Source organism: Acipenser ruthenus, chromosome 26 (assembly GCF_902713425.1).
Source record: "Acipenser ruthenus chromosome 26, fAciRut3.2 maternal haplotype, whole genome shotgun sequence".
Classification (NCBI taxonomy): Eukaryota; Metazoa; Chordata; class Actinopteri; order Acipenseriformes; family Acipenseridae; genus Acipenser; species Acipenser ruthenus.
The window spans coordinates 6,480,776-6,505,603 of record NC_081214.1 but is presented as its reverse complement, the minus strand read 5'-3'; the positions used below and the strand labels follow the sequence as shown (position 1 = coordinate 6,505,603).

Here is a 24,828-nt window from a genome sequence, read left to right as displayed (position 1 = left end):
GTGCTGAATGGTCGGGAGTATTTGGTGGTGCAGTCGTGTTTTGTTGATCACTGTATAACGGACGGTCCGTGCTGCTTGTCCTATCATTGGCTGCTCCTCCTTTATTCTGCAGCACTGTGGTCGTATAGAGCTGATATCGCTGTGTGCTGCTTGACCGATCGTGATCGTGTAGACTGAACCATAGCGAGACTGGAGTCTATGTTCTCACAATCACATTTGTTGTGTAAAATCTAGGGGCCCCTGGTTTGCTCGTTTCACCAGCGCACGCCCTACAAGAATGAACGTAAACACAGCCAGTGGTTGGGCAGTCAAGCTTGCCTGCCACTTGAACCCAAACCCTGTGCTTGTACATTGAATGTCCAGACTAAACTAAACAGGTACACAAAACAGACGACACCGTGCCACGATCAACAGACACAACGTACCATAAGCAAAAAAAAGTGTGAACATAAATCACACTAAATAGTGCAGTGTCCATATTAATAAGATTTGTAGATACTGTATGTGTATGCATAGTATATAAAATCATGATACTAAGGTAACATGTTCATAAAGTTTAACATGGCTGTGTATTAATATACTGCCATGTGTATTGTGCTGTACAGCAAGTCTTCCATCTAAGCATACAGTGTATATTCCCATTAAATGTGATTTAAGTTCGTATGTCACTTTTTGTTCTGGGTTTCCATTTCAGCGCAATCCCATTATAAATCACAAGCAGCTGGAGACAGCAGAGATGAAATACACATCACCGGAACAGGGGCACAGCACACAAAATTACCTTAATGAAGGATGCGCTTTTACAGAGGAGTAAAACAGCCACCTGTCCCTGCAGCAAACAGCAAAGAAAACAAGAATATAACACATGTAAGACATGTTAGTAGTCTTTGACGAAACTGAGAGGGAGTCGCACACACACAAAAAAAAAATACCGCTCCGCTCTTTGAACAGCAATAGGATCCATTGCCACTGAGGATCGCTACCCTTGTCATTTAATATTGTTTAGCGTTCCACATTACTGCCCTTGTCATACCACCACTGTGTAACTAGCCTTCCGCCCGCCAAAGAAATTCCTTTATCCTCCAAACTGCTCACGTGTTGCTCTACCAGTGAAAGCTAGAGGTTAAGGAGAGAGGTTACTCTGGCGTAAGCATCTATCCATCAGGAGCTATCTGACTGGCGGGTGCATTTTGTACCTTGAACGCTGCCGGAAAGATTCCCGCAGAGCTCACAGATTTTGAACACAACAGCTTGCCATCTGTTCTTCTTGGAAACGGGTTTCGCAAACTCATCAGCACCCAGAGAGAAATAAACAAACTGTACAAGGTTTCAACCAAGCTGGTTTGCATTCTATAAATATTCCCCAAACGTGGTTATATTTGGGCTGGGTTCCTATACCCCCCCTCCCCCTCCACCTTGGGACTCAGGGCTATCTGCAGCTTGCTTCTTCACTTGCTGTTATCCAGGAACAACCAACACATCTATTATTTTAACCACAGGTTCACCAAATTTCACCGGAACGATTTTAAACAAATATATGGGGCAATACTGTGCCTTTTAACCAGAACGAGGAGGGGTGGGGTGGGGGATGACGATGACTCCTATTCCAGGTTATGTAAGGACTTGGTTCTTGGATTCAACACTGCTGTCCAAACTCACTGTTAACCCAAAGATATTGATAGGATTAGCTCTTAATCCTCTTTCAAGTTCCGGAATTTAGAAATAATCTATGCAACTAAATACATACTGACATTTGATGCCAGTATGCATTAGTTTAGGACCAACAACAAAGACTGCCCTGCAAATAAATATTCCTTAAACCAGGGGCACAAACAACTCAAGAATTCTCAGTTGACTGTTTTGGAGATTTATTCAGGACATAACCCCATTTTGTATTGTTTCACGAAAGATAGCATTGCATTGATAAAAACATTGTTGGCAACTTTCATTGATGGCAGAAAATACAACTTCCCAGCACACACTTTCCAGTTTCTGGATTTTGACCGGTTTGAAATCACCCTTGACCTCTTGCTAATATGATTACGGAAACCATCCAGTGTATAATACAGTATAAAAGAAACATGCCTTCATACTGTATTCAGGTTCCTGTGGACTGCAATGTACTTGTATAAACATTATAGACTAGGAACATTATTGTATCAGTCACATACAAGTTAAACAGTGGATACCCCCACCCAGCAGTCTGCAAGACCTATTCAAATGTGTCCCCAGTTATCTGTTAGTTCGGAATAAATTCTTCAAGGTAGTGTTGCCGTTCTACAGGCATTTCTCAACTTCCACACTGCACTGAGACACACTGGTAGAATATAGGACGGGGTCATTATAGAAAATGGGCAGCAGTCTTACCACAACTGTCATTCCAGTGCAAAAAGCTTTACAAGCTAGATAGCATTAAGTTATGTGAATGGCTTGTGTTGGCTTAGATAGAAAGATTTCTAGTGTACTGTGTTTGAACAAGTCTTGGGAATTTGAGCCCAAGTAAAACCTTGGTTACAATACAAGACTATCCTGAATCCCTTTAACTGCTGCCATTTATATGGCCAGGAGGGCTTGGGTTGACTCTGGTCCTGTGGTTGCATGCTTGGTGTGGGTGAAGTGAGGCTCCGGTACATTTGGTTTGTAACTTCGGGTTTGTGATGAAAGATCGAAAAATTGAGGAAAAAAAGGTTCCTAAAAGAAGCAGCCAAAGTGGTGGTGGGTTTTATTATTTTTTTAAATTTAGTAAATCGCCAATTAGTTTGTTATTTTCTCCCCAAATTAATAGTGTCCTATTATTCTTTTTAGGCTCATCTCACCGCTACCACCCTTGCGCTGACTTGGGATGGGCGAAGACGAACACTGCAGACTCACCATGCAGCCACCCAGAGCTACAGCGTTGGAGAACAACGCAGTCCTGAGCAGCTTACAGACAAGCCCACAGGCTCACGGCCAGACCACAGGGGTAGCTGGTGCGCGGTGAGCCGAGGACACTCTGGCCGACTTAGCCCTCCCTCCACCCGGGCTGCGCTCGGCCAATTGTGCGCTGCCCCTTGGGAGCTCCAGTCCTCAGGTCGGCAAAAAAGTAGTGGTCATTTTGAAGAATCAGATGAATCCAACATGAATTTACAGTATGTACCGCCAGCAAGGAAGGTAGAGACTGCAGAGGATTTTAAGCATTTCCTTAATTTTCTAATATGGGATCCCAGTACACAATCTTGTAGATGACAATGATAATAACTTGCACACTTACATGAGTAAATTCCCAGGAGCGGACATGGACCTCTCCTCTCTCCTTGAAGGACACTCGAACGGGTTCCCAAATGATCGCTTTCGCAGCATCGACTTCACTAGAATCTGGAGCAATGAAAAGACAAGTGTGGGATAAAAAGACCTGATAAGTCAGTAAGGATTCAACGCCGTGCACTGTACAGTACGCAATCCAACATGTCTATCATTTTGAAAATCGCTGTGGTTACAATGGGGGGTTTCAGTATTGACAGAACTGCAGCACCACACTCTCCAGGGCAGTGCTGCTCAAGTGGACACTTTCACACAAGAAGCCCAGGGTTTAATGAAGCAGCCTTCACCTTCAATGGCATTTGCAATTACCAAGCAAGTACCTTCATCTTTGCTCAAACTGTCAAAAAAAATCTGTTCATTAAATGTGTACTTAAAATGAAAGCCGAAGTACTGCACTTCACACAGCCTGGCTCCTCTTAGGCAAGAGTAAGAGAGCTTGAGATTAGTCTTACTCTGAGCTGGTCAATGAGATCCACTATATCTGCAGGCATTAGTACCTTCTACCTAATGATGCCTATTCCATATGAATTCACTCCCAGGTACTTTTACAGCACAGTACAGAATAGAACCTTGTGCAACTGGTTACCAAGGAGACTGACTGCTTCACACGGCTGAAGCTGTTTATTTAAGATGCCTCTGTCCATCGCTTGAATGGTAAGTCACTGCCAAACTGTAGCAGGAATAGGCATCACAACAGCTATTACTGACCCATCGTATTTATTTATTTATTTAGAATTTTTAAAACCATCTGTGTATAAAGGGTTGGCAGAACTACAAATTGATATGAATCCTTCTAACTAATTCTATGAGGATCCAGTATTTCCTATTAGTTCTTGAGAAATTGGCAAAATGGGGTACTAGGCCTTTGTGGTTCAAACAGCAATCCAGTGGCATATGTTTCTGTAAATCTTTCTGCATAGCTCATTATTTGCCTTGCTTAAGGAGTGTGATGCCCATTTTAATTAAGTGCCATCAGGTTTAATTTACTGTATGAACCACATCCATAGCTCTCCTGGTTCCTGCAGTAAAGCCTTGCCCCGCAGGAACCTATAGATAGTAAAGAAATGAAATGCAGGATTTCTCTGTTTTTGTTCCATGGATCCCAGTGCTACAGAATATTACAGTGTGAATCGTAAGGGTCAAGCTGCCAGTTCTGCACACCTGACATGGAAGTATTGCAGTGGTCCCAAGTTTCATCAACTGGAATGCTGGTCCAGGCTATTTGTATCCCCCTTTCTCAAGACAATGTAGGACAACGATTAATCTGACCTAGATTATTACATTTCGAATCAATAAAAAAAAATAAGAAAAACAACAATATTGATTTTGCATCTTGAATTAAGAACCCATCAATGAAACGGCGTGTACATGCAATCATATGTTGATAAATGACAAACTTCAGTTTTTTACATCACCCAAACAGTGATCTTACATGTCAGTTTTATTTTGCAGGTTGTACAATGATAATCTCGGGTCTGCGGGTTTTAATGTCAATTTGCAGGTGTGATCCGTGAAACGCGGGCCAATTGGTTGGTCTGGTATTGATTTTAAAAAGACAAGTTGGTCTTACCACAGCAGAGAGGCTGGGGATGAGCTTGACGGAGTTCCTGACCTCCTCTTCAGTGACCTCCACCACACTGCAGTGCTCCTCCTCCAGAGGCATTGGGTCTGTATCGTCCTTCGTGACCCAAGGGTGCACCTGCAGAGGAAGCATTCACAAGGGGGAGAGGGTTACTGGCTAAAGCCAGGGTTAGATGCTGGCACTAGCTCCGCACATAGAGCTGTAGTTATGTTTAAATGACCAGACGCAGACCCCTGTAAAATTTTTGTTACAGGACTGTCGATACAGTAATATACGGAGGATCAATAGTATTGAAATGGTGTCCGATAGTTCCAATTTCTGTAAACCAGGACTGACCTCAAGACAAACATTTCTTATATTATGTCTGAGTGATGACTGGCTTCCTCCATTAAAGAGATTTGGAGATAGTGGTTTCTAGCAAGTCGCAGTCCTAACTGTGGTTGACTACGATCCTACTTCAAACCAGTTTTGATCTACTCAATGGACTAGGTTTTCTTTTTCTTCCTCTCTATTTTTAGCACCCTTGTAAAACCAATGCCTTTTTCCCCAGGAGCTCAAGTATTGTCTATACAAAGAAAGCGTACTGTTCTGCTAATGTATCATCCGCACACGCCAGTGAATAATGACGAGTCTATCTCTGTGCAGGACTGCGTTTTATCAGTGTAATAACTGGCAGCATTTGGGTCCAACACATTTTAATCCAGGAGCCAGATCAATTTCTACTTGCAGCTTGTTTATCTCCCCGATTCCTTCTCTGTTGGGACTGCCAGTGTGACCAGTGGGGACGATGCCAACTTGTTATCAGAGTGTTACAGAATCAAACATTAACTTGCAGCTTTGCTAAAACCTGGCTTCAGATTGCCTTATGTGCAAATTCAGACAACGTCAGTCCAGGACCATTTTGCATATGCTTGGAATATCTATATTGTCACATGCATGATCTCGCAAGTACGTGAATAACGCAAACTTGATAACCAACATGTGATTTTAACTTCAAAGGCAAACTGTTACATACCTAGTAACACCAACATGACTTAAGAGTAATATTGGACTACCTAATATTACCTTCAGTAAACTAGGGTCTGTGAAATCTGCCATTAAAGTTTCTGGGTATTAGTTTCAATAGTACAGTAGGCTCTCATTCATTTTGAAAATGCCCCTGTTGTATGTGTATTACGATGAGCATTCAATACATTATCCCTCTTTGTGGTACATTATTACCCAGTGGTAATCCATTGCTGTAATGTAGAGCAAGATTTGTTTCAAATCCATTGTGATGTCATGTTCCGCTTGGGTTTCTTCAGGTTAATACTGCGATGTGCTTTTGTAAGGGTATACTGCAAGTTGCCATAGAAGGGTTAACTTTAAATTAAATGACATGTACCTTTATTTCTGGAATACTTATTCTAGTGTCTGGATTTTTGTCCAGCATTCGTAGAATTAGGCTCTTCAGTTCCTCGCTGATCACTGGCCTGAAGAAAACAGGGCAATAAACAGTTACAATGTGAACTTGAAAAAACAACATGATAAATGTGTAATACTGCACAATTAGGACATGTTGATATTACATTTAAAAGTTGGACAGCAATGAGGGAGTATTATTACATAAAATATTTATTGGACTGTTTTAAGTGATAGGATGACTCACGTTTCGGGGAACTCCACTGGTTTATTTCTGATCTTGTTGTGTAATGCCAAGATGTACTCATCTATAAAAGGGCACTAGAATACAAATATGTGATATCAGATTCAGTTCAGACTTTTTATATAGACTTTTATACTAAGTTTGTCATCTGATGGAGGACGGAACTTCCAGATGAAGTTATATTTCCTTACATAGTGATACAAATTGAATGCAGGGCTTATTATGGGCGAAATCTTCAGTGTTGTTGTCATGTTAAATTATTTGCTGTTTTTTTTAAAGGAAAGCTTCTGACTGCATTCTGCAAATTATAAAATATTCTCTAGGCACAATAGTAATAAATATAAAAGAAATACACATTGTAGTTGCATATTGGGGTCTAGTTCAATGATACAAACACAGCAGTCCTTTTAAAACCTTTATTTCCATCACTACAATGAGAGTTTTGAGGAAGTTCTATTAACAATAAATGCAATCTAAAGGAAACACTACTGCATTCTGCAGAATCCAGGGAACAAACCCTCTTTGATAGAACGCCAATCCAGGGAAGGCAGTGGTTCTCTACAGTATTAAAACAATGTACCCGTTCACTGCGTTCAAAATCCATGATATGCATCGTCATCAAAACATGTGTTTAAATGGTTCGCCTACCTTCCCAAACACAAAACAGTACAACGTCACACCCATAGCCCATATATCCAGTGCCTGAAAAACAGCAAGACATGAAAACTGTAAATGCAAGATCACAAAATTAAACAGAAGAAAATACTGTATCCCTTGCCAAGGGTCTAAATCAGAGATGGACATGGGTACCCAGAAACTTAGTAGACTAAGCTGTCCTGAATCTTTCTGCCTTTAAATATCTACTGGTACTTCGACAGCTACGGCCAAAGGTTCTGCATCACCTAGAATTTTAAGATTGAGACATAATAAAAATGAAAATATATTAACATAATTTAGATATTTTATTTAACATAATGTAATCTAAGAAACTACAAAATTATATAGCAAAATTCTACCGGAAGCTATAATAGCAGTACAGTATTTCGTGTTAGATTTTGAAATGTCACATTTTTCAATTTGGTGTCAGTTTTTCATTATAGTATATGTAAAACTACAAAGCGGTATGTAATTCAATATGTTAATGTAACATTATTCGGCAGGTTTCATTCGACTTTATGAAGCAAAATTTGTTACTTCTATAGGGTGAACTTTTGGCCATAGCTGTAGAATCTAGTGTTTGTCCCATAAACATCTAGCCTACATCCACGCAGCATGTTGGATAGCATCTCTTGTTGTTTGATTGCAGTGGTGACTCGGTGTTTGCATTACAAATTCCAAATGTGTTTCATATCCCAGCTTGCTCTTTTAATTTGAAATGTATAATACCTTGTCTACTGGTGTAGGGTTCCAGATGTTTTGCAGTAAACACTAAAACGGTTTGGAAAAGGCTGTGTTTACAGACTAGACTGAACCTCGATTTCTCTATAGAAGTTGACATATTGATTGATGAAGTATGCATTAGCTGTTAGGCAAGAAGTAACCTTGTGATCTTGTGTCTAATAACAGTGTGTGTGTGTATGTGTGTGTGTGTGTGCGCGCTACCAACATGCTCCTGTGCAATGGAATTGTTTTTCATCCAAACGTTGGCTGATAGTTTAGGATACAAGGGTGTTTCTGTCTTGTGATTTGTTTTGTTATTACTGGCATATCCACTACAGTTGTTTGGTTTTAAAATAAAACATTAAGGTTTTTTTTCGGTAGGTTTTTAAAAAAACTTTAAAAAGATCATCTTCTCTCCTTGTGGAAAGCGTTCAAATTTCTAGTATCAGTGTATTGGCTCCCTTTTAATGCAAGGTTTGCCAACTGCAAGAAATACCTGCTGTGCCAAAATGCTAATATGGTTTTCAAATTCACAACTCGGTATGTAGCTGTAACTGAGAACCACACACTGAAGCCTTCCCTTCAGCTCTGCTTTACCACAGCCTTCCTTCCAGCTAGGACTGAATAGGAATAGCATGACCTCCTGTGCTGCAGCTCTAGAGCTTGCTCTCCACCAGCTCATGAGTAACGTTCTGAAGGAACAAATCAAGAGATGGTTCCTCCTACCCCAGGGTTAAGTCCTGTTCGTCCAGAAAGCAAGTTATATTGGTTTCATTACTCGTGCCAAATGTGTGCATCACACATATCTCTCAGCTGGGTTATAAGTGAGGGAAATGAATACTTCCCTTGTTTGTCTGATCCAAGATTTAAATATATAAACTGAGCCAGTGTTTGATTTACCAGGGCTAAACCCAGTGCCCTGTACTGACTCCTCATTTTCCTCTCTCCCCTGGGGAGGGAGTCTGTTCTTGAGCAAGACTTGAACAAAAGAAAACAGGAAATTCAGGCTATTCCTGCAAGCATCACTGGAAGACTATGCTTTCTCCTACAGACGCACACTAGAGCAAAGCAGATCTTCACTGTGTAAGCTACTTAAACATGTTCCCGCTCCTACATTCAGCAAGACTGTTTAGCCTGAACCCATCATCTTCATGGTACATGATGTAAGTGCTTGTGGAATGGCATAATAGGGCAAATGGCAGTCATGGCCCCCTTACAACTGACCATAATGCATTTTAATATTGTGATGATCGAATGGCGTTTCAACACTAGGAAAGTCCCACTTTGGATTCAAGATTCTTGGGTTTGATCACAAACTAGGGTTTACATCCTGGGTGGTCTTCTGGCGATTTAAAGACAAAAGCCTTCACTGCCAACTATGGAGAGCTGCTCTATAACTGCACCACTGTGAAAGGATGTCTTAGCATCAGATCAAAAGTACTTTCAGAGTTTTACAAATACAGGTTAACCTGGTCCCAGTAGAACCAAAAACGTGCCTCCATCCATTCCATAACGTAACAACATCGCGATTGTATATACTCTCCAGATGTGTGACATACTGCAAGCATAGAACCCTGTATTAGTATTGGTAGCTAGGGTGAGGGAGCCACACTCACCTTTCCACTGAAGCTCTTCCTATGATCCGAGAGGGTCTCTGGTGCCATGAAGGCGGGGGTCCCGGCAGTGCTGGACAGCAATGCGTCGTTGCCTTCAAACTGGTTACTCACTCCGAAATCGGCGATTTTGATGTGTCCGTCATCGCCAAGGAGCAGGTTTGAGGGCTTGATGTCCCTGTGGACGATCTTCTGGTAGTGTACTGCGGGGATTACAAAGTGAAAGGTGAAATCCCACTCGGAGACACCTTGTTCAGGACAGTCAGAGGTTACTTGGCACACCTAGCCTATTGTAGTGGGAGATCTACTGTACTCACGAATGTGCAAGTTATAAAATAAGTTAAAACTTTATGAATAGAGCTCTTATAAAAAGTTTACTACTGTACACTTTGCAGAGGGAGACCTCAAAAATTCAATGCCCGACATTCCTTGAATGAGGAGCCCTTACTGCAGTGTCTAATGAAACCATCTCCCCATTTTCTCAAAGAATACAGGGCTGGTATAAATCTTTCCTGTGGCTTATTCTGATCCGGTACTAAAACTCAGCACTCTTAAATCTTCTAGATAAGCCATAGCATGTGTGGATCAATCTTAAGAAAAGTGCCTAGATCAGCACTATACTGCATATGACTTATCATTCACTATTCCTTCTGGTTTGGGGGATGTATGCGTGTATCCATTTGTAATAAGGAGCTATAACTTGTAAAACTGCCTATTTCTTAAAAGTGTTACATGATGAGTCTGAATAGGATTGGCAGATTTTAATTTTTAATGCTATAATCTAGATACAAGCAATCTGCAATACCCCTTAAGATAAATGGTATGAGTCAACCCCCACCCCTCCTTCCCTTACATAGCTTGTGCTTCTTTCTGAATCCTGTCAATGGATCAAGGTAGCTACTCTGCCACAGAACTGAATTAATTCCAGAAGACAAATGACTGCACAGGTACTGCAGTGCACCCACATAATTCAGTGTGGAGAGCTGCTGTGTCGACTCTCCATTAAGGTTGTGTCTCATTGGCAGAAGTGATTGCACACCAGAGATCAAGCCTTGGACAAACAGCTAGGCAAGTGAAGCCAATAGGATTACAGATTCCCCCCTATAGATTTTCAACATAATTAACTAGTTAATGGTAGAAATAGCTAATAGTAGCAAGACAAGTATGATGGTAACCTACATATGCTAAAAATGTTGAACCATGGAAATCACAGCCCCAGTTCTCATGCACTGTCTCATCAAAACCAGCAGTTCCCAAGACACAGAGTGCAGTGGCCTGCAAGACAATGTCTTAGACAACGCGTGTGTCCATTCTTCAAATAAGTAGGTCAGTGCCTCCCATGCAAAGTACAACTTCATGCAACAAATGGATACTGGCAACCCAAACTTAAATCATATCTTCGGTTGGATCTAATTGAAACACACTCAACTAACTTTAAACAAATTGACCCACGTTTGTAAAATACACTTCAGACTCCAATAGGAGAACTATTCAAAAATGCTTTAAGTATACTGCTGACCGATAACAGCGTGCATGTTACCGCCTAATATAAGAAAATGCCAAACAATAACCTCCGTACGGACACAGACCCCTGGTGAAATCTGACAAAGGCACACGACGAGTCACATGCAATATCATGTCATTGACACCTCCATTTTCATATCATGTCATTGACACCTCCATTTTCATGAATGTGTGTGTGGGATACTGTTATCTTGCTCCAAGCCCAACAAGCGTCTATGCAAAGGTTAATCAAATTAGGACATAACAAAGGGTTTGGTAACTGCCAAGAGCACTACAGCATTCAATGTGATACCTGCCTTTTCATAGTCAGAGATTAGTAAGAACCAGGGTCTGTGAAATGAGCCGCTGGTTATCCATCAGTGTTTAAGTGGGTACATTTTTCTGAAGCCGGGCATGCTATTCGGACTGCAAGCGTGTGTTTGTTAGATAAGCAGTGGTGTGCGACACTCACAGTATTCGATGCCCAGGACCACGTCTCTGAAGTAGACCCTTGTCTGCTCCTCTGTGAAGGGGCTGTCTGTCGGCACCTCCATCACCGGGCTGCAGGACACAGGAAACACAGCAGAGACATCAGAAATACATCGGAAATATGCAAACCTGCACGTACTGCTCCACCGGGTAATCGAAAACAGACCAGGGAAGCTCTTTTGTCTCACTTTGCAAAATGTATACAAATGTGTTGAAAAACATTTCTTATAATGCATAGTGAAGTGTTATCACTGTAGAAACTTTACACAAATCCATCCTACTACTGAGCTCTCATCTAAATGCTTTATATTGATACTGGTAGCTCCACTAGGTACAGAACTTGGATGCCTTCCTCTACTACAGTATGTGGCAAAGTGATATTTTAAATGTATAACAAGTTTAAAAGGTAAATGGACTATATTATAAAAAAAATGACAGGAAGTGTCTGATGCTGTAATTCAACGTCAGAGATCTGAATTTTGGGGAACGCATATATTTAAATCTTGTTAAAATATGGTTCAGACATTCATGAAGCTGTTAGACGGTTGGTTTCTTATGTGCCCGATTACCATTACTGGCCTGGATTTCATAAAGGATAGTGTTGGATACATACTTCAGTGGTAACCAGAGCCTTTCATTCGTAAATGAACTGTGGCAACCGCAGCGCCAGATTCAAATCAGTACAGCAACGTTGTGACTTGTACAAGAATTGTGATTTTTAAGCAGATTAGTTTAGAAGTGTGCATCAGTAACCGCTGTATACTGTGGATCCTACCGTATCGTGGAAACAAATTAGCAACCGATAATATTGTTTTTACTAATAATCAGAATTGATTACGAAAAATAATGGACATACTCACCCCTTTTTCATTAGCTCAAATGCTAAAAAATAAATGCAAAGAGAGATGTGTTACATGATGTGTGCCTGACAACAATCTACTGCTTGCTATGCCAAAAGAAGAAAGCATTCCTAGCTCAGATTTAAAAACAACAATGCAGACCAGAGTAGAAGCTAAAGCCAAGCTGTGAATAATTGACTTTAGTACTGAGCCGACATGCCCATTTTTCATGGTAAATCTTATTGATCGGTCTGGGCACGATCTGTTTTGTGAACAATTTGATGGAAAAAAAAAGAAAAAAAAAGCGGCCTGCAGTTATGTTTACAGAGCATGACTATGCTAATGTCATACCTAAAATAGATCCTGCTATGGACTAAATACATCTTAATACATGAACAGAATACATTTTATAGAAAAGGGTTAAAAATGCCATCTAACTAATAACATGTTTACTTAAATAGATACGATTACTGTATCCAAATAAAAAGGATTTAGCGGTGTGTGTAAAAACGTTGTGTGTAGGTACAGTAGTTAGTGTATGTTTCCATATCCCAGTTCAGAGGCATCCATGGTGTTGTGCAGCAAGAGATCAAACAAGGATCTATAATATAATCTCCATTTTCAATAACCCAGTTGAATTAACAGACATCCGACTGCCTAGGGTGCAAAACGCAATGATAAGGATTAACTGCACATTTACATAATGAATAATCTTCTTGGGTGTCATTTCTATCTAGTAGCAATGGTCCGAGTGTTCGTACTGTATTCCTGGTCACTTACCCATATGCAGGTTGTCTTCAGAGGAGTCATCTAGCACCTATAATTTTAAAAATAAACACTGCATGTAAAAGATCATCAGTGGAACTAGAAATAACCAAACTGTATGTGCTGAGGCAGCGTGAATCTCACAAACTTTGCATTTGGCCCAAATCATTTCTCATGGTAAGCAATCTGCCCACGCTCAAACTGTTTGTGCATCTGGCCCTTGATTTTGAAGGCTGCTCTCACATTAAAGGATGCCCTTATCTGTGCTACACCATGGTGAAAGCATGATAAAGCAAAGTCAAACTTGTAACAGCACAGTCAAGCCTGGCCAAGCCGAGTGATAGACACCAGATAAAGCAAATATATCCGAGAGACGATCTGGGAAATGTACTGTAGTGGGTTCTTCTTCCTCGGCAAAGCAATTAATGGTTCCCGGCAAGATGTCTATGCTATCTTCAGCCTTTAGAAATGTGTGACTGTTTCACTGCTTTTGAGGTGCCTCTTTCATGTATATATTGTAAACTGATCAGTTAGTAGGTATGATAAAGAAATATAAAGCAATTGCTTAGTTCAGGTGACAGATGTCACCGTATTTGAAAGCCCTCCTTTAACTTGCACACTGTGTTTACCTCTATGAGCTTGACGATATTGAGATGGTCCAGTTTCTTGAGGATGGCGATCTCCTGGTAAACCCTCTCCAGAGGCGCCAGGGTCTTTGGCTGATCCCCCTGAGCTGCTTTAGCTCCCCGAGGAGGGGGGCGTCCTAAACACACAACCACAGGAAAACGCATACAATTATATGCACTGTCAAATATATACTGTAGTTCACCATTTCACTTCCCCAAAACAGACAAAAAAAATTTACAACCAGTGTAAAATGACTGGGTGAGAGATTTGTTTATTTAAACTCAAAACAGGGGTTCTGCAATAGTATTCAGATTTCTATTTTGGAAGAAGGCGTGAATTCAGTGGTACCAAGATACTGGGAAAGCAAGCTGCCTGGGACGGGTTAAAACAGGCCATTCTAGTCAATAAACTGGCCAATAATGCCCATGGCACCAGATACTAAAATTCAACATTCATTACAGCTGTTTACTTTAGCAATCTATGCAAGCGAGAGCACTGGCTTCATACAGACTGTCAGTTTATTACCTGTTTTTATTGGTGTATGTTTACAATAGCAAGCTGGTGCACTTTGATTAGTATTATTACAGGAAAGAAGGCTTCATTCTGAAAGCACTTTGTAGAGATCTTTCTCCTGGACTAAATAACATCCTGCCTTTAAAAAATGACCGCAGTGACAGACACCTACGTGGAAATCCATACTGCTTCATCAGCTTCTTCTTGGACAGCACTTTCATTGCCTGGGGAGAAACAAGGGGGAATAATCAGTAGGTTTTCACAAAATCAAATGCATTTTACAATTCTTAAGGCTAATTCAGATACGCTATTATCCACAATAGCAGAACGCATTGAGAATGGTGATACTGCAGCTGATGTTAATAGTGAAATGTTGATATCCAATAAGGCAAAACCCATTGCTGTGTTAGAGTTAGTGTTCTTGTACAGTTTATTTAATATAAAAATGGTGCAAATAATTACTTTCCCAGTTTTCCAGGTAAATCTCGGGGCCGGAGGAGTGTCTCACCTGCTTCTATTCGATGTGAGTGATTTAAAACTAGCCTGTATCAGCGCTACAGTGAATTACACACACACACACACAGCCTTGTATTGCACTAAAACCGATTCATTATTTACACAAATGCATCAACCGCAGTTCAAAGATTTATTGGTGTAAAACAGAATTTGTTTTGGTCAAATAAACCCACCCCCCCAAAAAAAAACTACGGTATAGCTTCTGTAAAACCTGGGATTTTTTTCTGTTAAACTGTAAATAAAGAGCAATCTAACAAGCTGAGCATCACAGTTTCTACAGTAGCAATGCAATGGGTCAAAGTTAGCAATAACAACGGTAGCGGTTACTGAAGAACATTCCAATTGCCCTTCCTTGGATATAACCGACAGGCACGGTTGAAACCCCCGGTATCCATTATTGAACTGTATGCATGTTAAATTGGCACGAGCCTCCTGGTATTGTCTGTGGTCGTTATGTCAACTTACCGGTGAAAACTGATCCTAAGAGGCTACTGTACTGGCGCACGGTTTTCAGCGCTTCCCTTAATGTTTTGCACATGTTATTTGCTGCAAGTGATACAAAGCCCAAGTTGGCCAGCCTAATTAATCCTTGTTATGCAACTGCATTAGAAGCCCTGTGTACAATGAGCATCTCCAGGCTAATGGAGTGAAGGGTGCTCTGCCGAGCCTGCTCTGTGTTGTGTTGGCTGGATTGCAGAGTCCTGGAGAGGTTTTCACACGTATACAGAATCAAATACAAAACATGTGCCTATACATGGATCTATGCAGTACAAAAAATAGCAAGATATATAAATCACAATTAAATTAAAAGAGAAAAAGGTAGCGAGAAAAGAGAGAGAGAGAAGAGACAGTAGTAGGCAGAGAGCTAGGCGTGCTGTGCTTAGCACCCAGGAGGCGGTGTGGAGAGGTCAGGGGAGAGGGAAATCTGAGCTCCTCAAAGTGGGATCGGAAAGGCTGCCAGGCAGAGTCAAATTTGTCACTGGCTCCGCGGACTGTGAATTTAATATTCTGCAACTGGAGCATCTACATGAGATCCCTAAACCAGTGGACATACAGAGGAGGGGCAGCTTGCTTCCAGCAGTATACAATTTGGCATCTAGCTATTAAAGTTGCAAAGACTAGAGTATCAGACTGCATCCTAGACAGATCAGTTCCCTCAGGTACAACTCCAAAGAGTAGACTTCCAAACAAATAACAACACAATATTTGAGTAATAAGAACCACTAAGAACGATTGCAAACATCAAAAGGTACGGGAACACCAATACAAACTATTCCTAGATTCTGGTACACACAGTATGCTAAAGAATGTCCCAACGCAAGCTTCATCACAATTGCACAGGCAGTTCTCTGGATACTGTACAGTATGTGCATAAATAGAAGTGCAGACTATGCTAGGCAAGGCTAAGTCTGTATGCATGATATAACAGACACACGCTCTCGGACCAGCAGCTGTGAAGAAAAACAGAGACAGTTCAATAAATTGTCTCGGAGATTACAGACAAAAACAAATATTCCCATAATAGTCCAACTTTAATGATGCCACATCTCTGCAAATTTCATTTCAGGTGGCAGACGGAGCCCTGCGCCACACAGAGATGGATTTAAGGGCTTTCGATTCCTTTGTAAGGGATCTAACTGATATTAAAAAGATAGGTTTGTGAGGTAGCTGCTGCTCTGCTTCTCAGCTTGAGCAGAATTATTCTTTTACACTGATTAATTTACCCCTGGTCTGTCTGTTTCCCTGCCCCTCCTGTGATTAATTGAGTTCCACAATGACAAGACTACAGAAAGATTAGATGCAGGGATTTGGGTGCTGGATTACAGTAACCGAATTGGATAAGCTGTATTGTCTAACACCAGTGGAAGAGATGTCTCTAGCACACCTTAGAATTAATGAAACCATTTGGTTCCAAGTGCATTCAAAAGTACAGCAGCAATTGATTTCAAGTCAACTAGTAGTTGCTTCACAAATAAGGTTAACATGTAATTATGAGAAGCAAATTGCATACATTGATTTTAAATCTAACTTTAAAATTCACCACATCTCTGTGTAGGCCGGAAGCAGTAATAATTAGTGTTGGGACAAATATTCAAATATTTGAACAAACACTGCTCGAAATGGATAGGATGGCAAAAAAGTCCACATTCTTTCATATAACCGACCTTATAACTGACTATCAAAAAGATATCATGCAACGGAAACCAATGCATAAATGATTAAATAAAATAACACACTTTCTACTGTACAGAACAGTGTTATTCTCTTTTTTATCAATGGGTAATTTGATGGGGTACTGGGTTTGATTCGTGTGTGAATGCATAATGAGATGTAACATGCTGTGTGCTCTCTCCTTTCAAAAGAGAAATCCACAGATAACTTGCAGTCTCCTAATTAAAGCTCAGACTGTTATGTGTAAATCCCCAATTCGCTGCTAATTCAATGCATCTACAGACATATTAATAATCATTTTTTTAAGTGAATAGTACCCAGGGCAAGGCATCAGATGAATTCAATGGGATTATATTACAAATCGCTGGTAAACAGGATCACTGCATTGAAATGTATTTATTCATCTTGTACTTCAGTGAAATTGTATTTGTGCTGTAGATGGAAAACTCCATTCTGTTGGCAAACAACAGCAGCAGCAGCCTTTGTTTAAAGAGAAAGCCTTCATAACTCAGCAGAAAAAAAAAGTTTGCCAGCTAAAGTAACATTGCATCCAAGGCGAACGTTTTCTTCCATTACGGCCGAACAGAGAAGAAATTCTGCTTGCTTGCTCAGCTACACGTTATGAATATTTAATACAAACCTCAAAAAGGCAGACTGGTGTTTTGCAAATGCAGTTTCTCGGAACAGGTGAATTTCTAGAGAATCAGGTATTACACAAACTCTACAAACTGACTTTTATTAAAACATTTGCTTGTAGTTCAATACTCTCCTTAACACTGTAACATCATTGGTGTAGCACATACAATACTTTACCACCCTTTTATGATTACAATCCAGTCTCACAAGCCAACATTGTCATATGCAATACATTACATATTGCCAGCCAGGTCTTGACTTTTGTGTTACAAGGAAAAAGGGCTAGGAATTACCAAGAATCAAATCTCCCTGCTAATTAGATCACTTTCTGGTTCTTTTTCTTCAATATTTGTTAAAATATCAGTCACCAGATATTTGAGGTTGTTGACAGAACACCCGATTGCCGATTTGCATTGATATTAAACACAAATCAGCAGGCGCCGCCCAAACTCCTCTTCCTCTTGCCAGGAATGCAAAAGTGTTTTTACCTGGAATGATGCGTCATTTAAGATGGCAAACATGATGCCTTCTATTAAACTAATGTCACTGCAGGTGATATTTGCTAACAGAATCACATTTTATATCTGCAAACTTTTGGATGGCCATTAAGTTAATAGCAGCAATAGTTTTTGCATGTTTTGGGATGATTTTTGTGGGAGACCAGGGGGTACAGATGTAATATTACCATATTGCATCAACAGTGAAATGATACAGTAGGTCAATTTAATGGTAAAAAAAACTGATGTAGAGAACAGTCTTTAAATATATAACATATAATTGTTTATCGCTGCTCTTTCCTAGAAGAGGGAGTGTCACTGCTTGCGTGTGTCTTTGGTGTTGGTAGAAACAAAGCCATACTGTTAAAACTGATACACTAATTACAGTTCTGTAAGGTTCCCCTTGCTTGCTACCTGATAGGCCGTGGCAGGCTCTTTTGTGAAACATGCTTTTAGACAGGCTGATTAAGCAGAATAACATGGACTGTATCTCTGTTAAAAGCAGGGTGCCTGTCAGTCAGAGCAGTAAAGGTGGGGTGGTGGTGGCTCGGGGCGTCATTTCTGTCTCTCTGGAACCAGCCCGAGGAAGAACCTGCTTTGTGTTTTTATATCGCTGCGTACCTTGTGGTCCCCAGCGGGTGCTAAACGGAGAGACGTGTATGTAATTAACATTTAAGAGCTAGCAGCGCGATTCCCTGCTGGTGAAGCAGAACATATCATTGTCTTTCTTCCCTACTTGCTGTGTTTTTTCACTTGTTTTTAGGCTCGTATGAAGTAGTAAGTGATGGAGAGCTGGGTTCAGTTCAGCTCTCCATTCACTGGATGGACCTGATATCTCAGAAAATCGTGAACGTGTTAAGAGCCATTAATATAATCTATGCAGTTATTTTTTATCACATTTTTTTTTTAGTACATTAGCAGCCTTTCCATTAACGTACTGGTGACATCCTTATCTTGGAACATAGCCAATGTAAATACAGTACAAAGTGTGTTGCACCTCCACTAATGCTGTTCTGTTTAACTCAATAATGCAATACAATACCATCTAAATGTACTGTACAGACACACATTAAATGAAAGCCTTGTTCACTCCTGCTTGTGACTGTGGCTCACATTCCAGCGTTGTTTTCTATTTCGGAGTCTCAACAAGCCAAGAGATTTTATATCTGTATAAACAGTGTATACATTCTGCTGTTCCTTAGCCAACCATTTCATTCCAGTACAGTGGTATAGGAAAGCTGGCTTCACTACAGTAAGGAACATTTCTATGACACTTCATATTTAATGTTGAAGGTCATCATTTTATAGTCAGTTGGAACTGGATTGAACTGCATACATCACCTATGCTCTACCATATCAAGAAAGGACAGAATGTGGCAACCTTGTTATATACAGTGTATAAATGTACAGTAGAAATACTAAAACTAGTAATTCCTTTGACACACATTTTGATGAGAAGTCTCAATGTCCTCTTTTATAATTCATACATACTGTATGCACAACTGGATCTAGCTTTGCTAGTTCTGAATAAGTCCTGTTTGTGTGAAACAGAGCAATGCTTGTAAATGGAGGAAGTTTGAGTGATTTGGCATACAGCCAATCAGGTTCTTGCTCAGATTGGGGTACAGTGAAAACTGCTAGGAGGGGTTTCATACTGTCAGAATGGGAATGACTATTGAAATCTACAAATCAATTGGCATCGGTCTCAGTGAACAGCGAGAGAGAAGTGACTGCGATCCCCTAACTAACATGACCGTGCTCTGTCTCTTGTCAGTAGATTTGACAGCAGTGCAACATTCCATAAGCTACTGAAGTGTATCTGGATTTGCCATTTGAAAAGGGCTTGAACAGACTGGCATTACTAAAATGGAATTGTGTATTTGCTGTCCACTACATAAATGTGGTGTTTTTTTAATTTTTTTAAATGGGTAAAAATGAGGGAAATATGTGAACAGTTACCATAGATTCCATTTTACAAACCCATTTACTTAATATATGTTAACAATCTAGAAACCTGAAGTATTATTGGCTTCCTATTCACCACCTTGCCATGTTCCTGTCTGGATTGCCACACCACCTACTCCACACAAACTGTACCCATTCCCCAGGTGTGCTGAGGGCCCTTGTGAACAGCAGGCTGTCAGGTTTCCCTGCGAGAATCCAACGAAACGCATCAGACAGTTAGAGGATGTCTCAAGCTAGCAGAGGGGCGAGCATAGCATGAACAGAAAGACTCGCCAGAACATGACATCTCAGAATGTGAATTCCACTCAGGAGCCACTGTACTTACGTAGTATTTGTCGTCATCTTCGTTGTATGCCAATTTTACCACCCCATAGGAGCCCTTGAGGGTGAGAAAAACAAACAAACAAAAACAAACACATTTTAGCGTTTAAATAAATAGCTTTTACTTCATATTGCCTCTCCGTCACTAAGGGGTACATTATTCTTTAGCTTTTCTGAACACGTTTAGGGTTTTGACTCTCTGCACCCACTTTATTTTATTTTCAGCCCCATGCGCTCACTCAGGCTGCTCTGCGTGCGTTACTAACATTCTTCCTGAGACCTGAATGAAGCTGCTTGCAGAGGGAGAGCAATCATGACAACAGTGCACGCATGGAGAAAGCTGTTCAGGGTTTGTGGGACTGGAAACTAAGCTAATTGGTCCTTCTGGTGAACAATTCAGGATTTTTTTTTTTCTACCCCACCCTCAGCTTTCCACTGGAAACAAACCCACATCCCTTGTAGCTACTTGAAGCTAAAGTTGTCTGTGACCATCTGGTTTGGCATGCCGCTGAACATTCATTAATCATGGCTCTTTAACAAAAAGTAGAAGGACAGAAAACCATCATTGCTCCCAGAGCCTCTATTGTGATACAGAGTGCCTCCGACAGCTACAAGGAAAGTGATCCTTCTGCTGACAGCAACCCCCACAAATGTTCTAGTCCAGATATAGATAAAAACAATTTATGTAACCAACCTTTCCAATTTCATTTTTCAACTTGTACTGGTTCAGCTGTACACAGTCCTGGAAATTAAAGAAAAAGTCAAAGCATTAGAAAGCATTTTCAAGTGAGAATGGAAGAGAACAGCTCTCAATTGATCCATTATCAAATCAAGACTAAAACCTGGGACTAAACACGTAAACAAATTGGGCTGCAGGTAACCACTTCCAAATGATTTTATTAGGTTGGAATGCAGGGTGGCTTTCAAGCCAACTGAACTTGTCATGCATTCGACTATTGAGGGAAAAACTTGGTTGACGAATCATGCAAGAGAAGAAGACTCTAGGATGTGCCACCCTGGGTCACAGAGGCTGATGTACTGTAGCTGCATTCGTGTTAAGGAGAGATTCCAATGTCGATTTTTAAAAAGCAGCATTTCTATACCGACATGCAAATTAGCCAGCTGACTTTATAACCCGCTAAAATGAACAGGCACAGGGCAACAAAACCTTAAGAAGAACTACTAAAACTACTGGAACCTGCTCACTCCCTGGAGCCCTGCAGCAGCAAGCAACATTAACCAGCCTCCCATCTTCCTCTGCAATACAAACCCTTGATGTATCGGGTTTTCCAGCTTTGAAAGGTTTAATAAAATCACATGCCATTCCATCAACATCTTGACTGCGAACACAAAAAGCATCCAGATTCCAATTCCCATTCACTCTTTCATGGCTCTCTGCCGTCCTGCCCTCTGTAAGCTTGCCACTTGTTCTTATAAATCAAACCCGAGCTGGATGACAACTTTCCTCTTTCTTTAAGCTTGACGGATTTAAAAGGCAGCTGCGGGAGAGCGACAGATTTGGTAAACTGAACCGCTCTAATGAAAAGCCGGATATCCACAAACAAAACGAGTGATGACAGGAAGGAGAGTTTATTTCTTCTGTGCACATACACATGCAAGCTCACATTTTGTGTAGCTCATGGCGTTGCTTTTCTTAAACGCAGCAATTGGCACTTTTCCAAAACTGCTTGAAACCCAACCAGTGCCATGGCTTAAGTGCTAGAAAAGCCCATGACAAAAGATGCATTAGAAAAGTGAAAGAATGGACTGCTCATCTAGCTGCCTCGAGTAACTCTCTGGTCCTGTTCTCCTGTGCAGATGTATTGGGACCTTGGTTCCTTTGTGATTGATTCCTAGAATAAAGTGATACACTCTATTAAACTAAGGACTAATTTCTTACCTCTCTCAAAAGCTGTAGTTGCATATACGGCAAGAGATGAATCAATGATTCATTTAATAATAAATTCATTTATATGGAAATGAGGCACAAGGAATCTCGGAATGCTTTTATTCATTTACTTATAAGAACATAAGAACATAAGAAAGTTTACAAACGAGAGGAGGCCATTCAGCCCATCTTGCTCGTTTGGTTGTTAGTAGCTTATTGATCCCAGAATCTCATCAAGCAGCTTCTTGAAGGATCCCAGAGTGTCAGCTTCAACAACATTACTGGGGAGTTGGTTCCAAACCCTCACAATTCTCTGTGTAAAAAAGTGCCTCCTATTTTCTGTTCTGAATGCCCCTTTATCTAATCTCTATTTATTCCTTTTTTCTTTTTTCAAGTCAAAGAAGTCCCCCGGGTTGACATTGTCTATACCTTTTAGGATTTTGAATGTTTGGATCAGATCGCCGCATAGTCTTCTTTGTTCAAGACTGAATAGATTCAATTCTTTTAGCCTGTCTGCATACGACATGCCTTTTAAACCTGGGATAATTCTGGTTGCTCTTCTTTGCACTTTTTCTAGAGCAGCAATATCCTTTTTGTAACGAGGTGACCAGAACTGAACACAATATTCTAGGTGAGGTCTTACTAATGCATTGTAGAGTTTTAACATGACTTCCCTTGATTTAAATTCAACACTTCTCACAATATATCCAAGCATCTTGTTAGCCTTTTTTATAGCTTCCCCACATTGTCTAGATGAAGACATTTCTGAGTCAACATAAACTCCTAGGTCTTTTTCATAGTTCCCTTCTTCAATTTCACTATCTCCCATATGATATTTATAATGCACATTTTTATTGCCCGCATGCAATACTTTACACTTTTCTCTATTAAATTTCATTTGCCATGTTTCTGCCCAATTTTGAATGCTGTCTAGATCATTTTGAATGACCTTTGCTGCTTCAACAGTGTCTGCCACTCCTCCTATTTTTGTGTCGTCTGCAAATTTAACGAGTTTGCTTACTATATCAGAGTCTAAATCATTAATGTAGATTAGGAATAGCAGAGGACCTAATACTGATCCCTGTGGTACACCACTGGTTACCTCACTCCATTTCGAGGTTTCTCCTCTAATCAGTACTTTCTGTTTTCTACCTGTTAACCACTCCCTAATCCATGTGCATGCATTTCCTTGAATCCCTACTACGTTCAGTTTGAGAATTAATCTTTTATGCAGAACTTTGTGTGTAAACCAGAAATCTTGCATTCCGCATTCCTTACTGTGTTGCACAAGAAATCAATCGCGGTGTGAAAAATCTTTTAGTTGGAGGGGCTGTGAAGATGTTGCAATGTGATTAAAAGGCAGCCTCAGGGGAGACTCCAAAATCATCCGAGAGAGAGCGCTGCCCTGACAAGGCTGCTCCTGTCATGCAGAGGGACTCTTCAGTTGTGCCGTTCCCTTCAAAATCACAGAGCTGCATCCTCTAGACTGTCATTTATCTAACCAGAAAGATTGTTTCTTGCCCACAGTATGTGACTTTGTTGTTTTTTTTGGGAGTGACATAAGAGAAACAGAAAAGAAAGTGTTATTGTTTACATGAGTATTTGTTTAATTCATGCAATTTGATTTAATTTATAAAAGAAAAACGACACCACATTCTGCTATTCTAAATGGAATAATATTGAGAAAGGGTGCATGAAATGAAATGCACATTTTTCACTGGAGCAATGAAGCGCTTTCCTTCTGTTCATCGTTTCTGCCAATATCCGGCAATCAAATAATGAGTACGTTTTGGCTCTACTAGCATCCATGTCCATTAAGAGTTTTCTATGACTTGTGAGTCTATTGAGAACTGTTCATTTGACGTAAAACTAGCAAGAAGCTACTCAAAACTGCTCCTTCTTGCTACCTGCTTAGTTTTGTACAGATACAATCCTTCTCAATTAGAGCTTGCCTCTGCACCTGCTTCAAGATGGCATTACTGGTCTCTGATGTGTGTGATTTCATGGCACAGCTTATGCCACACATTGTAAATCTGCATACAAATAAAAACCTATTAACATCATCGTCTTAACAGGGTGCTAAAGATACCTGCAGAGTTACTAATATCCCAGTAGCTCATTCAAATGAATTAATTTGTGTGAAGATCACAGTGCTGGGAGCTGGACTGACACTAACTACTTCTTCTTATTTAATGGCACATATCATTTGAAGTCTCCTGCTGTAATGTCTGTCTGTAAATGTTTTAATTATGAATAGGATATGTGTGAGTGTCACTGGCGTTAGACAAGTCTAATTTGCGATTGAATAATGGGCTGGCAGAATAACATTTTAATTTAAGTCTTTTTTTCAATATCATTATGCTAAATATGGGAATATTTAAATTAGAAAACCATCAAAACTACTCTCCTGAAACTTATTATTTTAATGATACCCAGTGGCGGATCTAAACACTGCAGACATTTTATTCTATATTGTTATCCTTGGGATTTCTCCCCATGGGCGATTTTAATTGAGAAATACTAAAAGAAGAAACGTAGTCTTCAAATGAAGCTCTCAAGAAAAACGTTGACCTTAAA

At 40.3% G+C, this 24,828-nt stretch overlaps 1 protein-coding gene across 6 annotated transcripts in view; it reads right to left on the bottom strand.

The window, feature by feature from the left end:
• Positions 1-24,828, bottom strand: part of LOC117430878 (calcium/calmodulin-dependent protein kinase kinase 1-like) — a 67,980-nt gene that overhangs the window by 4,172 nt on the left and 38,980 nt on the right. For 5 of the 6 annotated variants that reach the window (XM_059001607.1, XM_059001608.1, XM_059001606.1 and 2 more), the window contains 14 exons: positions 21,058-21,105; positions 20,368-20,421; positions 14,429-14,480; positions 13,746-13,879; positions 13,132-13,168; positions 12,373-12,394; positions 11,496-11,584; positions 9,524-9,723; positions 7,176-7,229; positions 6,531-6,604; positions 6,267-6,354; positions 4,871-4,999; positions 3,251-3,354; positions 782-829 (listed from right to left, as the gene is read on the bottom strand). In XM_059001607.1, the coding sequence (XP_058857590.1) occupies positions 782-829; positions 3,251-3,354; positions 4,871-4,999; positions 6,267-6,354; positions 6,531-6,604; positions 7,176-7,229; positions 9,524-9,723; positions 11,496-11,584; positions 12,373-12,394; positions 13,132-13,168; positions 13,746-13,879; positions 14,429-14,480; positions 20,368-20,421; positions 21,058-21,105 (1,133 nt within the window). The remainder of the gene's footprint in view (positions 1-781; positions 830-3,250; positions 3,355-4,870; positions 5,000-6,266; positions 6,355-6,530; positions 6,605-7,175; positions 7,230-9,523; positions 9,724-11,495; positions 11,585-12,372; positions 12,395-13,131; positions 13,169-13,745; positions 13,880-14,428; positions 14,481-20,367; positions 20,422-21,057; positions 21,106-24,828) is intronic. The other variant, XM_034051444.3, reaches the window with a different exon arrangement.